At 49.7% G+C, this 12,970-nt stretch overlaps 1 protein-coding gene across 1 annotated transcript in view; it reads left to right on the top strand.

The window, feature by feature from the left end:
* GTF3C1 (general transcription factor IIIC subunit 1) overlaps positions 1-12,970 on the top strand; it is an 86,010-nt gene that overhangs the window by 41,373 nt on the left and 31,667 nt on the right. The window contains exons 11-17 of the mRNA XM_006756869.2: positions 448-662; positions 3,100-3,236; positions 4,729-4,882; positions 8,027-8,130; positions 8,902-9,086; positions 10,727-11,002; positions 11,244-11,389. Of these exons, the coding sequence (XP_006756932.1) occupies positions 448-662; positions 3,100-3,236; positions 4,729-4,882; positions 8,027-8,130; positions 8,902-9,086; positions 10,727-11,002; positions 11,244-11,389 (1,217 nt within the window). The remainder of the gene's footprint in view (positions 1-447; positions 663-3,099; positions 3,237-4,728; positions 4,883-8,026; positions 8,131-8,901; positions 9,087-10,726; positions 11,003-11,243; positions 11,390-12,970) is intronic.

Raw genomic sequence — 12,970 nt, 5'->3', positions numbered from 1 at the left:
CAGGCACTGAGCATGTCCTCAGTGCCGTCCTAGTTCGGGTCCTGCTGGTGCCACCTACGTCACGTCATAAGTTTAGAGGAGACAGCTGTGCAGTCTGTCTCCTGGCTCCTTGGCAATGCTTTGGTTTGTGTTTTCACTGTTAAAGCGATGGAATCCCATAAGCTCCCTCAGTCCAGTCCCTCCAACAACCTAAGAACCCCTCAGGCTTTCAGTTTAGTTACAGAAGACATTTTCCTAATGCGTGGAGGGTGGTGCTGGTGACTGATTTTCAAATCAGGTGTCCAGCTGCGGGGGCACCGCCCTGCTTGCTGGGTTCACTGCCCCATCTTCACGCTGAGCACGTGGACCTTCTAGCCTGGGTGGGTCTGGGCTGGCTGCCAAGTGGAGAGGCCCCTCTCGCTCTCCCCTGGATGTGGCCGCAGTTCATTCTTTCTACTCTGCCTCCAGGTGGCTGGAAAGTAAACCTGCACCCGCTGAAGAAGCAGCCGACATCCTCCCCCGGAGCCGCTGAGGAGAGGACCCGCCGGGGCTCTGCCGGGGCCGACAGCCTCCTGGACACCAGCAGCTCCTCAGAAGCCACCTCAGCCTTCGGCCCCCACTGCGTGGAGGGTAACAGCGGCGACATAGCTGTGATCGAAGAGGTCCGGCTTGACAACCCAAAGGTGAGCGCGTGCCCGCATGAGGGTGCGTCTTCTCCAGGAAGCGGCCTGCGACAGGTGGACGTCAGCCTTGTCAGCTCTGTGCTTAAGGATCACAGCGACCTCAGAGGCCTCAGAGGCCCAGTGCTTGGTCCTGCCAGGCCGCAGGCGCTCGTCCACACACCCCTGACGCAGCCTTGCCCCACCCACCACACGTCACCTGCACTCATATCTAGAGTTGTTACATCTCCAACACCTTACACTTTCTACTTAAATTTGTTTTGGAGGGAAATGTTTATGGCCAGTTTAGATGAGTGGTTCTCACTTTGGCCCAATTTTGCACCAAAATTTGATGTTTTTAATTGTCATGACCTGGGGGAGAGGGTGCCCCTGGCATCTGGCAGGGAGAGGCCAGAGGTGCTGTTCCAGATCCCAGAATGTGCAGGACAGCCCGCAGCAGCGACTCAGCTCAGAATGTCAGCAGTGCCCGGATTGAGAAACTGCTGTAGACAAAAGGCCAACATCATTACTGTAAAAAGAGATAAACCATAGGACAGATGTAATGAAAATAAAACTATATTGGTACATTTGGGCCAAATACTGTTGTATGTCAGAGGGTTAAAGACACAGTACAATCAAACCAATGCCTTTTCATCAATGTAATCAGATTAAAAGACAAGTGATTGAGTTCGCTGTCCTCAGCCACCTGAAACTGCCTCAGATGGTGGTGGTGCCTCCTGCACTTTAGAAACACGGTCAGAGGAGGAGGCGCCCAGCAGAACAGACCTGTGATCAGGCGGCTTTGGATGCTGCCGCTGCTGTTCGTTCGGGCTTCACAGCAGCCCTGTGCGGGTCAGCTCTGGTCCGGGAGGAGGACAGTGGGGCTCTAGGAACTGGGTGAGGTGCCTGCCCAGTTCATGACGCTGAGAATTAGAGCCCTCCTGTGTGCAGCTCCCACCCCCTCCCTTGCCTCTCCCTTTCTGTATGGAGTCCTATGCTGTTACTCCCCGGGCTGCAGAAGGATTGGGGTGGAGGGTGGGAAAGGCTTTCTGGATTTTTCTAAAACCTTTCGGCCCTTTCCTGTGCATTGGATGCCATGCCCCCTCACTGTCAAATCATGACTGGTATTGTCTAATCGAAGAACCTAGGCTTGCATGCAAGTGGATCCCAGCCTGCCTCCTCCTCCCACTTCTAATCAGGCCCACGTGTCTCCCTCCACGCCCTAGAACTCCTGTTGCTGGCTTCCTCACTCGGCTCTTTCTCTTCCTCTTAGAAATTTGTTGCCAAAGTATTGGCAGGACCACATCCTTGTACTTGCTGAGGAGAGGGGCGTGAGATGGACTACCCGCAGGCCTCTAGCAGAGCCTGTTCTCACGTGGCTCTCCAGCAGCCCCACTCAAGCGTGGCCATATTTACTAGTGTTCTTCTCCAAATGTTTGCTCTGAAATGCAAGAGAGAACGAAGGTCTTTGTGCCACTCCTGGGCCCTCGAGCCTTTCTGCCTGAACGGAAGAGCTGTGCCTCTTGGAGCTCCCGCAGAAGGCAGGACAGCGATCTGTTGTGACACCAGCCCTGAGCGGCGGCCTCCAGCGCATTCTCGTCCTCCTGAAGGCGCCACTCCGAGCGAGGGGCCTCCAGAAAATGGGCCCTGGGCTACCATGTGGTGCTGATTTGTGCCAAGTGGTTTGCAAGGAGTATGTTAGAGCTGGACTCTCCTTTCACGGCAGGTGCACGTTTCAGCTGTACCATAGTTGATCTGAGAGAGCAAGTTCATTTAGGCTCCTAGAGGACAGAAGGGAGCTGTGAGAGAGAAGTGAGCGTTTTGGCAGGGATAAGAGAGAGAAATGATCTTTTTTCTCCTTCCTCTTCACCTCACCTCATCCTAATTTCCCTAGGGCAAGCTGCTCTGAACTCAAGCCGGTCTCTGCTTCTGTCTTCTATTCCCAGAGAGATTTCCCATGACTTCCTGCATTTGGAGTCAGAAGCCCATGGGGCATAACTTGTCCTGGCACACATTCACGCTCTGCACCCTGGATGGTTACTTCGCCCCACTGAGCCCTGGTTTCCTCTTACGTAAAATGGGAGTTTTTGATGAATAGAAGCTTTATAGAGTGACTGGCGTGGAGCTGTGCTCAGTGTGTCAGTTTCTTGGGGAAGGACCCAGGGAAAATGGAGCATGTTCTTTGTGCTGCTTCGGGGGGTACCATAGTACATGCCTCGTCTTCTCTCTGAGCCCAGCTGGTCTCCATAGAGTCCAGGGCCGTCTGCTGCAGATGCCTTTGTTGTTTCACGGCCCCGAAGCAGCGGGGGGTGGATCCTGCCGGGGAAATAGTCCTCTTGCTTCCTTCTTGAAACAGGGCATAGAAGATCCCTAAGGAGGGAAAGTACACCGCAGGAGCGGTGTCTGCCCCCCTAACTGTGCTGAGCCCATCGTATTCTTGTGCTTTTGGTCCCTGTTCTAGGAGAGTGGCAGTTCCCAGAAGACTGGAAAGCACGGCCCAGGCCAAGACAAACCTCATGAAACTTACCGACTGCTGAAACGCAGGAATCTGATCATAGAAGCTGTCACCAACCTCCGCTTAATCGAGAGCTTATTCACGTAAGGAGTCTGTCGGTCTCGCACTAGGGATAAATCTCAGGCCAGTTAGTCATCACAAGTGCAGAAATGGCGAGAGCCATTTGGATCTCCCCTCCCTATACAGATCATGGTGTTCCTTGTGGTAGAAAGGATTTAGTCTGTTCTTGTGATTTGACAAGTGTGGACATTGAGGAACATCAGTACATGACAGGGAGTGGAGAATGAATGTGAGCTGGGAGTCCTGGGGGAGCAGCATGCGCCTTTCTCCCTCCTTGGAAATTTCGTGGCAGCAAAGGGGTAAGAAGAAACTTAGACAGATAGTAACATCGGCTAGAATCTCACATGAAAACAGAAACAAGAGACACAGTAGAACTTCCGTGCGTGGGGTGCCTCTGTTCATGGAGAGGCTCTGCACTCTGGTTTGGTCCTTCCAACTGTTGTTACCACCACCTCCTGGGCGGCATCTTCATGGCTCCTGAGGCACCCAGCGTGAAAGGCACCTGAGTCAGGGACGTGACCTCTCTAGGCAATGGGAAGGCCATCTGCAGACACTACTGCCGAGCTCCCTTCTTAGGTTCCTACGGTCCCTGCCATTCCCATCAGTGATCTAGAAACGTCGCCATAGTGACTCAGTAAGATCTGGAGCAGGGGTGGGGAGCGTCCAGCCCCTGGGCTATATAAGGCCCACGAAATCATTGGGTCTGGCTCTGCCAAGCCATTAGAAGTGAATTAATTAAATGTTTTACTACATATAGCAGGCTAATTCGTTATTGTTAATCCTCACCCAAGTATATTTTTCCATTGATTTTTAGAGTGTGGAAGGGATAGGGAGAGACAGAGAGAAACATCGATGTGAGAGAGACATTGATTGGTTGACTCTTCCACGCACCCCGAACAGGGCCAGGGATCGAGCCTGCAACCAAGATACTTGCCCTTGAGAGGAATCGAACCCAGGACCCTTCAGTCTGAGGGCCGATGCTCTATCTACTGAGCTAAACCAGCTAGGGCTAGCAGACTAATTTTTAAGTTGATAATTTTGTAGGACCCATGAATGATATAAATATTCAGGTGGCCCTTGGCAGAAAAAAGGTTCCCCGCCCCTGCTCTAGAGGGTAAGGTATCAAAAAGAGCTTTCAATCTGAGGTGTCAGCAGTGGTAAGCTGGAGCATTCCTCGCTGGGTGTTAAATTGGCATAGAGACTTCGTCCAGAGGTTGCCATCATGGCTCCCAGCTTCCCTGCCATCGCGTCACAAATCATGTAATCTCTTGAGTTCCTGGTGAGAAGCTCAGAATGTGAAGCTGCTGCGAATGGTGGTTTGTCTTTAGCCAACTATTTATCCCCAAGAGAGATGATCTTAGTATCTCAAGGAGTCAGCCTTTCAATGGTGAAACCCCCTTTAATTCTCCCCCAATTTCTGTTGGATGCCATTAGGCATGTCTCTGTTGCCTGGGGTGGGAATGGCCTTCTATGTTGAGGTTGGAAATATTAACTGCTTCTTCTGTGATGCCCCAGGATTCAGAAAATGATCATGGATCAGGAGAAGCAGGAAGGCGTGTCCACCAAGTGCTGTAAGAAGTCCATTGTCCGCCTGGTGCGGAACCTGTCTGAGGAAGGGCTCTTGAGACTGTATCGGACTACGGTTATCCAAGATGGCATCAAGAAGAAGGTAACCACGGGCCCTCCTGCTGCCTGCAGAGCCAACTGCTGCAAGTTTCCGTGTCCAGCTTCTCATATCCTTGTTAGGTCTCTGTCATTCCTTTGTTGGCAGTCACTCGGAATTTCCTGTTATGCCTCCTAATTTGGGGAACAGGGTTCATCCCATCTTTCTGTGGAAGCTGGAAACAAAAGAGAAAAATAATGTCATTGGATCGTAGAGCAGCATGTGCCGCCCACGGCAGGTGAACAGCCATGGCAGAGAGGAGGGAAACTGAGGCATATGGATGTTCAGCAGCGTAGCATGGGGAGTAATTAGGCAGCACTTAGGAGGTAGAAGATTTAGACTAAGCAGCAAGAACACTTTCCACAGAGATCGGAGGAAACATCTCCCAGAGGAGATGATGGCTGTGGCTCAGTTAGCTTGCACTGCTGTGCTTATCCGTTGGGAACAACATCTCTCTTCTGTCTCAATTTATCTGTTTCTGTAAAATTTAAAGTTTGGGGCTATTCCCATAGCAACTGTAGCTCAGTGACTTTGCACATGTTCTAAGGCATAAATTTTTCAGGGTCAGAATAATTTGAGAGCCCAGCTGGGCACTGGGACCAAAGGGAATGGTGCTGCGGGGACAGTCACTTGTAATTTCCTGACCTTTTTTTCTGACTGCACCTTAAATCTCTGCCTTAAGAGAGCTCTGCTTTGGTGTTTTGTTTTCTTAATAAGCTGGCAAGGTCATTTCAGTTTTTTTTACTTCCACTTATTTATTGAGACATTGAAATTTGAAAAAGAGCAGTACAAAAAATGACTTCAGAAACACATTGTCTGCCATTCTGCGTTGACAGCACTCATCGATCTTTATGTCTGCTGTGAGTCCCCTTGACCGTGTTCCTCTCCCATCCCCAGCAGCCTGCCACTCGGCCCCTGAAGCGGTGGCAGGAGGCCTGCTGCTGCTGTCTCCCACGGAAGGACAAAAGCCCATCAGTTGCAACACCTCTGATTTCTGTTGGTCTCCACAGAGCAGAGGCTTCAGAGGGGAAAGCCTTACCCCATCTAGTCATGGAGAGGGGCAGTCTGACAACGGTATCCCCTGTGTTTCCAATTCCTATTTGGCCCCATAACTACCAGGCAAACTGGGGTGAATGGGACAGGGGTGGGGATGGGAGCAAGTGCAATGAGGACTCAAAGATGAAGGTGCCCAGACAGGGGACCTCTTGCCACAAGTAAACTTGGTTCTCAAACCCCGTTCATTCCAGAAGGCTATTCAAAAGCATTTTGTTCGAAAACTGAGTCATTTTTCCCTATTAGAAATAACGTAAATTGAATTAAATCATTCGACTCCCAAATGATTTCCTATTTTAACTTCTCTTACATACAGTATGTCTAATGTCTATTTAATCTCTAACAAACATTACTTAAATTTATCCAACCCCCCCCTCCCCCCCTGTACTGGCCTTCTACCCCTACTGCCCTTAAACAAACCCCTTTCAGCACTGGTTACAGGGGTGGATTTTAGGAGGCTACTGTGCAGCATCTTCACTTTTTCACTTATCGCCTCCGAAGTGCTCTCACAGGTTAGCTACTTTTTGTTTATCCAAATCAACTGCCTCTTCAGTTGCCTGTAATCATTGTTTTGTTAGCACTTTCACACTCAACATCAGCACTCTTGACGGCCTCTTTGTTTTAAAATTGTGCAAATAAACACAAAAATATTCACAGCACAGTTTCCTGAGATGTTAACAAGAGGAGGTGTAGCGGTAAACTGACTGGAATTCTCCTTTGTGGCCTGAGAAACGCTTTTTGTCATGCTAATGTACCAACAAGAAGGGGTTGTCAGGTTGAGAACAGAAGTTTTGTTCAACAGCTGAAACATCCCCCACCCTCACCCCACTCCCAACAACTTGGTAAAGAACCGAATTGTTTAAGACGGGAGACTTTCGAGAACCAAGGTTTGACTGTACCACTGTAGTGGTGCCACTACATGGTACCCCACTTTTCCAGCTGGAAAGGGTTGCAGTATTGTGCATCTGCCTCCAGCATACGCTGGCACCCGGAGCCTGGGCTGCCACAGGCTGCCCCCTGGTCTCCTGGAGCCTGCGGACCAGAGTTGCTCTGCCCCAGCACCAGCCTTGGCCCTGGCTTCCGCATCTGGCCACCTGCCCGTTGGGCCTGTGGAAAGTTGGCTGTGCCATTTGGCTGTGGAAAGTGGGGAAATAGGAATGCTTTGGGTTTGTGCCAGGCTTTTAAATTCCCTGGGTGCTACCTAGCTGTCTCTCATTTGAGCCTCACAAAACCACAAAAAAGTTGGCAGGGCCTGAGGGAGGGGTTCCCATTTCACAAATGGGCAGAGGAAACTGAGCCAAGGCAGCTTTTGGTGTTTTGTTTTCTAAAACATGAGGCGTTGCTGCTATTCCCTGGGACGCTCTTTCCAGTCATTTTTGGCTCGCAGCCTGCTGATCAGAGTTAGCCATTTAGAAAACCTCACTGCTCTCCCCTGCCAGTGACAGAGACAGAAAGGAAGCCCAGCTGTCCAGGTGCCCGGCCATTATGCCCGCCGTCTCCTGCACAGCTGCCACCCCACACCCTCTGCTCAGTTCCAGGTCGTTTCCATTCGTCCTCCAGTTATCCCTCCGGAGGCGGTAACCACCCTCACCGCTCAGCTGCAGCACCTCGGAAAAGCTAAAACAACAAAAGCAGCTCTAAATCCGCTGCCAATTTGTTTAGAAGCGCACCTGGCAGGAGTCCCACAGCGGCACTCAGCGAGGGGAGATTAATGAAGGCTTACCTTTTCCAGATGGAAGCCCTCAGGATTCACAGGCACTTCTGGAACCTTCTCAGATAGCAGGAGTGGGGCATAGGGGACAGCCCACCAGGTAGATGTGAGACCAGGGGGCCGTGACACCCAGCGAGGGCTCTTTCCAGGCCAGAATGCCTCTCCTGAGCAGAGCAGCACACTACTGATGGCAGAACTTGATCGCTTGATGAGCGGAGGGAGTTTGACAATGGGAAACGGTTCACGGCGCACTTTGCCTCAGTCTCATAACTGTTTTTAGGAAAGGTTAATGAGCGGGGTAACCAGCGCTCCACCAGGAGCCGAGTTGTGGAGCTCAGTCTCCCTGAGCTCTTCCCCTCCTTGGGGCCACTGTCCTCTCTCTGCAGGTGGACCTGGTAGTGCACCCGTCCATGGACCAGAACGACCCTCTGGTGAGAAGTGCCATTGAGCAGGTTCGGTTCCGGATCTCCAATTCAAGCACAGCAAACAGGCGAGTAGCAGCACCCACGGGAGTGCACGGGGAGCCGCCCGGGTCTGTCTTCATTCTGCAGCCCTTTTCACAAAAGCTTTGTTTAGTCTCTCAGTGAATTCACTGGGTTGGGCTTTGTGGTCATGACCCCCTAGTATGGCAAGGATCAATATCTGGATTCTTTAAGAAAAAAGAAAATCCTCGCATTTTTTATTCTATCCTAATTGTGGGCAGAGCACTCCAAGTCACGGGCCCTGTGATGTGTGAAACTTGCTCCACCTCATAATGGCTCAGAATGATTCTAGTTGCCTTCCTGACGTCCTCTCTAGCTCTGCCCATAAATCATCTAATGGACTGAAAGAAACTTAGGGATGGGAGAGACTTCATAGCTGGGTCTAAACCACAGGTGATCTGCGGATGAGCAGAGGCCTGGCTTGTACGTCTTGCCATACATTGGCCACATGTACTTTGAATCAGGTGCCAATTAATTTCATATTAAATTCCTGATTTCTGGCATTTATGCAGTATCAGGGGACCTGGTCTGTCAGGCTCCCTCTCTCATAGCTGCCCCGTAGGTGGGGGTGTATTCTCCAGGTCACCACAGTCCTCATCATTCCCAAGTGTAGTGACCTGGCACGTCTTATTCATTTAAAACACCTGCCAGGCCTCTAGGGCAGTTGAGTTTGAGGCCTCAGGACCAAATGGCTTCATCTCATTCATGAGGACAAACCGTGTCCTTCCTCTCAGCCCTTGGTTTTCTCACCATAACATTGGCTCGCACTTGGTCTGCAGGCTTAAAGTGCCCCAGTCTGCAGTGCCTAAAGGGGAGGCCAAAGAAGAAGGTCAAGGAAAAGAGGACCCGAGTGGATCAGGAGACTCTCAGCCGAATGATTGCTCTAAACCAGAGAGTGGACGGGTGAAAAAAACTGATGAGAAAATGGGCATAACCCAGCTTAAAAATTACAACCCTGTAGTAGGTAAAAAGCAACTTCTTGTCAATGTCTAATTGTGTTTCCTTGGTTGTTTGCATGATGCCCTTTGAGTCACTTGGTGTACATTTAAGACTGGACTGCAGTCAGGGAATAGGTCTGAATTACTGGCTGGGTCATGTGGGCTGGTCACATGACTTCCACCAGCATCAGTTTCCCTATCTACAAGATGGAAATGATTCTTGCCCAATATACCTCACAAGGCTGTTACAAGACTCAGATGAAACTATGCCAGATCCCGCCCTGGCTGGTGTGGCTCACTCAGATAGAGCATCATCACATATACAGAAAGGTTGCAGGTTTGATTCCCAGTGAGGGCACATACTCAGGTTGCAGATTTGATACCCTGTGGGGGTGCATACAGGAGGCAGCCGATTGATGTTTCTCTCTCACATCAATCTCTCTCTCTCTCCTTCTCCCTTTCTCTCTAAAAAAAGAAACTATTCTAGATCCCAACATGAGGAATTATTTACAAAGATTAATTTCTTTTGCTAACTACTCTTGGGCTGGAATATTCTATTTCAGAAAATCTCTACCTCTGCTGACCCCACGAGCCTTCTGGTAGTTACAGCCATTGGCGAGTTTGAGCATTCATATACTTTTCCGAGTCGGGTCTCTAACAGAGCTGGCTCCTCCCTCATCCCTCATAAGCGCTCTAATGTAAATGTGTGGGGTCAAGTGCAGTGGCAGGACTTTATAATCCAGCGTTTTGTTGTTCCTCTCCTATTCACAAACACGTGTTGGTGGTGAGGGCAAAGGCAACTTATCAGGGCATGGGCTGTCAGGCAGAAAGTGTCCTGGTATGGGATGTGGCAGACTCGGGACTCCAGACAGGAGAGTCACCCGCGTGACTTCCCTTTCTGAAGGCTGCTGTCACACAGCATGGCCTTCACTCTCTAGGTTTCATAGTCAGAGGGTGCAGGTGGAGAGGAAACACGGCACGGGTGTGTGCAGCTGCACAGCGCATGCAGCTGAGTAGATGGGCTAGGCTTGCCGGGACGAGGGGCCTCTACTCACTGTCCTTACCGCCCTCTTGCTGGGGAAAGATAAGGAACACTTTATTTGTACCAACAAAGAAATAAGATACTTTAAAAGAGCCTAGATTTTGGAATATTTTGCACAACCCCCATCAAGACAGTTCTAAATGGAGGTATGTCGGGCCCTCCATGGTGGCTCCCTCCTCCATTACACTCTGGCTCACCTGTGCTCTCCTTCCTTGCTCCACCCTGTCATTCCAGCCTGTGGCCCTTCATCGAATGTGTCAGGCACCTGCATTACCCTGGGTTGACAGCCCAGGTTCTCTGTATGGCCTGCTCAGTGAGGACTTGTGGCTGTCCCTCAGGCCTCTCCCCATGAGGCCTCTCCTGGCCTCTATGTAGAATTGCAGTACCCCTCCCCGTCCCTTCCTCGCTTTATTTTCTGCACCAGCTATTTCCATCTGATGTATTATTTTATTTAGGATTTTGGTATTGTCTGCCCTTTCCCACTAGAAAGTAACTTCCACGAGAGTAAGAACATTTTCTGTCTCCCTGTCACCTGAGACGTAGTGGCACACAACAGTTTTCTAGGGAATTGAACTGATTTGAATCGGGCTTTTCAAGCACTGCCTTCCCCCTTTCTTGCCTCAGTTCCTGGACTTGGGCGATCTATAGGATTTCTGCCCAAAATGGCTCGCCTGCGGGTGGTCCACAGGTTTCTGTGGTACCTGATCTACGGGCACCCTGTCGGCGACACGGAAGAGAAGCAGAGCCTCAGCAGTGAAAGAACAGGAAAGCAGGAGCCGGGCAGGACCGGAGCCCCGCCCTCCGCCGGAAAAGACTTGGAGGCCTCCTCTGATGCCCCAACGAAGGACAACCAAGATGAAGAAGCCCGGGAGGCTGAAGTGGAGCTCCCCTCGGAGAAAGGTGAGATGACCCAGGGCAGGCCGGCAGCAGCGGACCCAAAGGGGGAGTCATACTGATTTCTTGTTCTTGTGGGCTGAACTGGCAGAATATCTGCGCTGCCCTGATCACAAACTTTCTGAACCTCTGGGCTTCCTGCCTGACAAGTAGGATTTTATCAAAGCTTGTGGTAAGAGAGAACCAAGACCTACTAGGAGGTGATACCACCATCCTGACTTGGACCCTGTCTCTGGTTTTCTCACAGTATATGTGGATGAAGCCTCGTGGACACGCTACGTCCCTCCCATCCCAATCTACAGGGACTTCGGCTTCGGCTGGGCTCTTGTCAGCGACATTCTCCTCTGCCTGCCCCTCTCCATCTTTATCCAGATTGTGCAAGTCAGCTACAAGGTACTGGCAGCTCCCAAGCTATACAGGGCTGGTCCCTCCGCTCCAGGCCAGAGGGCCCATACTCACCTGGTCAAGCAGAAATGCCTCAAGACTGCGGATGGATGGATGGATGGATGGATGGATGGATGGATGGATGGATGGTTGATTGGGTAGATGGATAGGAGATTGGATGGATGGTTGGTTGATAAGTCAAAGACTTGTTCTTTTAGATAGGTCAACTGTAAGACAGACAAATAATCATGGTGTAACAATACAATATTTATTTAGAAATTTGGTTTATACAGAAAAAGGAGGAAATAGAAATTACCCATAACTTTATCACTCAGACAGCTAGTGATTTTGGTACATTTTCTCCTAGTCTTTTTATCCTATGCCATGTTTGTGTGTACATGCATGTATATGTGTATATTAGATCTCCCACTTGTTTTTGTTTTTTTAACGGAATTGAGACTATACTATTTTATGTGTTTTTTTTCCACTGAACATTATATTGTGCTTTCCACATCATTGAGTTTTGACTTGATATTAGGTAAATTCATAGTATTCCTTCTTATGCACATACCCTAATTTATTTAATGAGTTCTCTATTCTTAGACATTTAAGTTCTAGTTTTTTGTTATTATAAATGACAGGCGATAATACCTCTTGGTAGACATATTCTTGGGAAGTTCCAATGTTTTTTTCTTTATGGTAAGGACAGAAATGGAATCACTGACTTCCAGGGAAATCATCATTCTTCTTCTGTTTTTAATACAACTTATTAAGTGATCACCCCAATAAATGTAGTTCCCACCCATCACCGTACATAGTTATTACAGTATTACTGACTATATCAGCTATGCTGTACTTTACATCCCCTGACTTTTCTGTAACTATCAATTTTCACTTCTTGATCCCTTCACCTTCTTCACCCAGCTCCTCAGCCTCCTCCCATCTGACAACTGTCAGAATGTTCTGTTCTTGTTCTGCTTGTTTGTTTAATATTTTAGATTCTACACATAAGTGAAATCATATAGTATTTGTCTTCCTCTGTTTGACTTACTTCACTCAGCACAATACCCTCTGTGTCCATCCATGTGGTCGTAGACGGCAAGATTTCATGCTTTTTTATGGCGGGGTATTCTGCTGGGGTCCAACCCCAGCAGGTCCAGGGGTCCCCAGAGGTGTGGATGGAGTCGGCGAAGAAGGAATGACACGGAGACAGCATTCAGTTCATCAGCAGCCTTGCCAGGATCTCTAGCCAGGATCTCCAGCCAAGTTCTGTGTCCATGTTCTCTTGCTAGGTTCTCCAGACCGGTTCCCCAGGTTCTCCAGCCAGGTTCTGTAGCCAGGTTCCCTCGCTAGGTTCTCCAGCCAGGTTCAGTCACCAGGTTCTAGTCCGGTTCTCTTGCCATGTTCTATCCAGGTTCCATAGCCAGGTTATGTCTCTAGGTTATTTGGCCAGGTTTTCTCGCTAGGTTCTGTCTGTAGGTTCTGTTGCCAGTTTCTGTCCAGGATCTTTTGCCATGTTCTTTCCAGCGAAGTTCTTCTGTCTCTAGGTTCTGTGTAGGTTCTGTCTCTAAGTTCTGTGTCTAGTTGTCT

This window comes from Myotis davidii, unplaced genomic scaffold (assembly GCF_000327345.1).
Source record: "Myotis davidii unplaced genomic scaffold, ASM32734v1 scaffold934, whole genome shotgun sequence".
In the NCBI taxonomy this organism is placed as follows: Eukaryota; Metazoa; Chordata; class Mammalia; order Chiroptera; family Vespertilionidae; genus Myotis; species Myotis davidii.
Note: the sequence above shows the minus strand (reverse complement) of the source record. Positions and strands in the feature narration are given on the sequence as shown.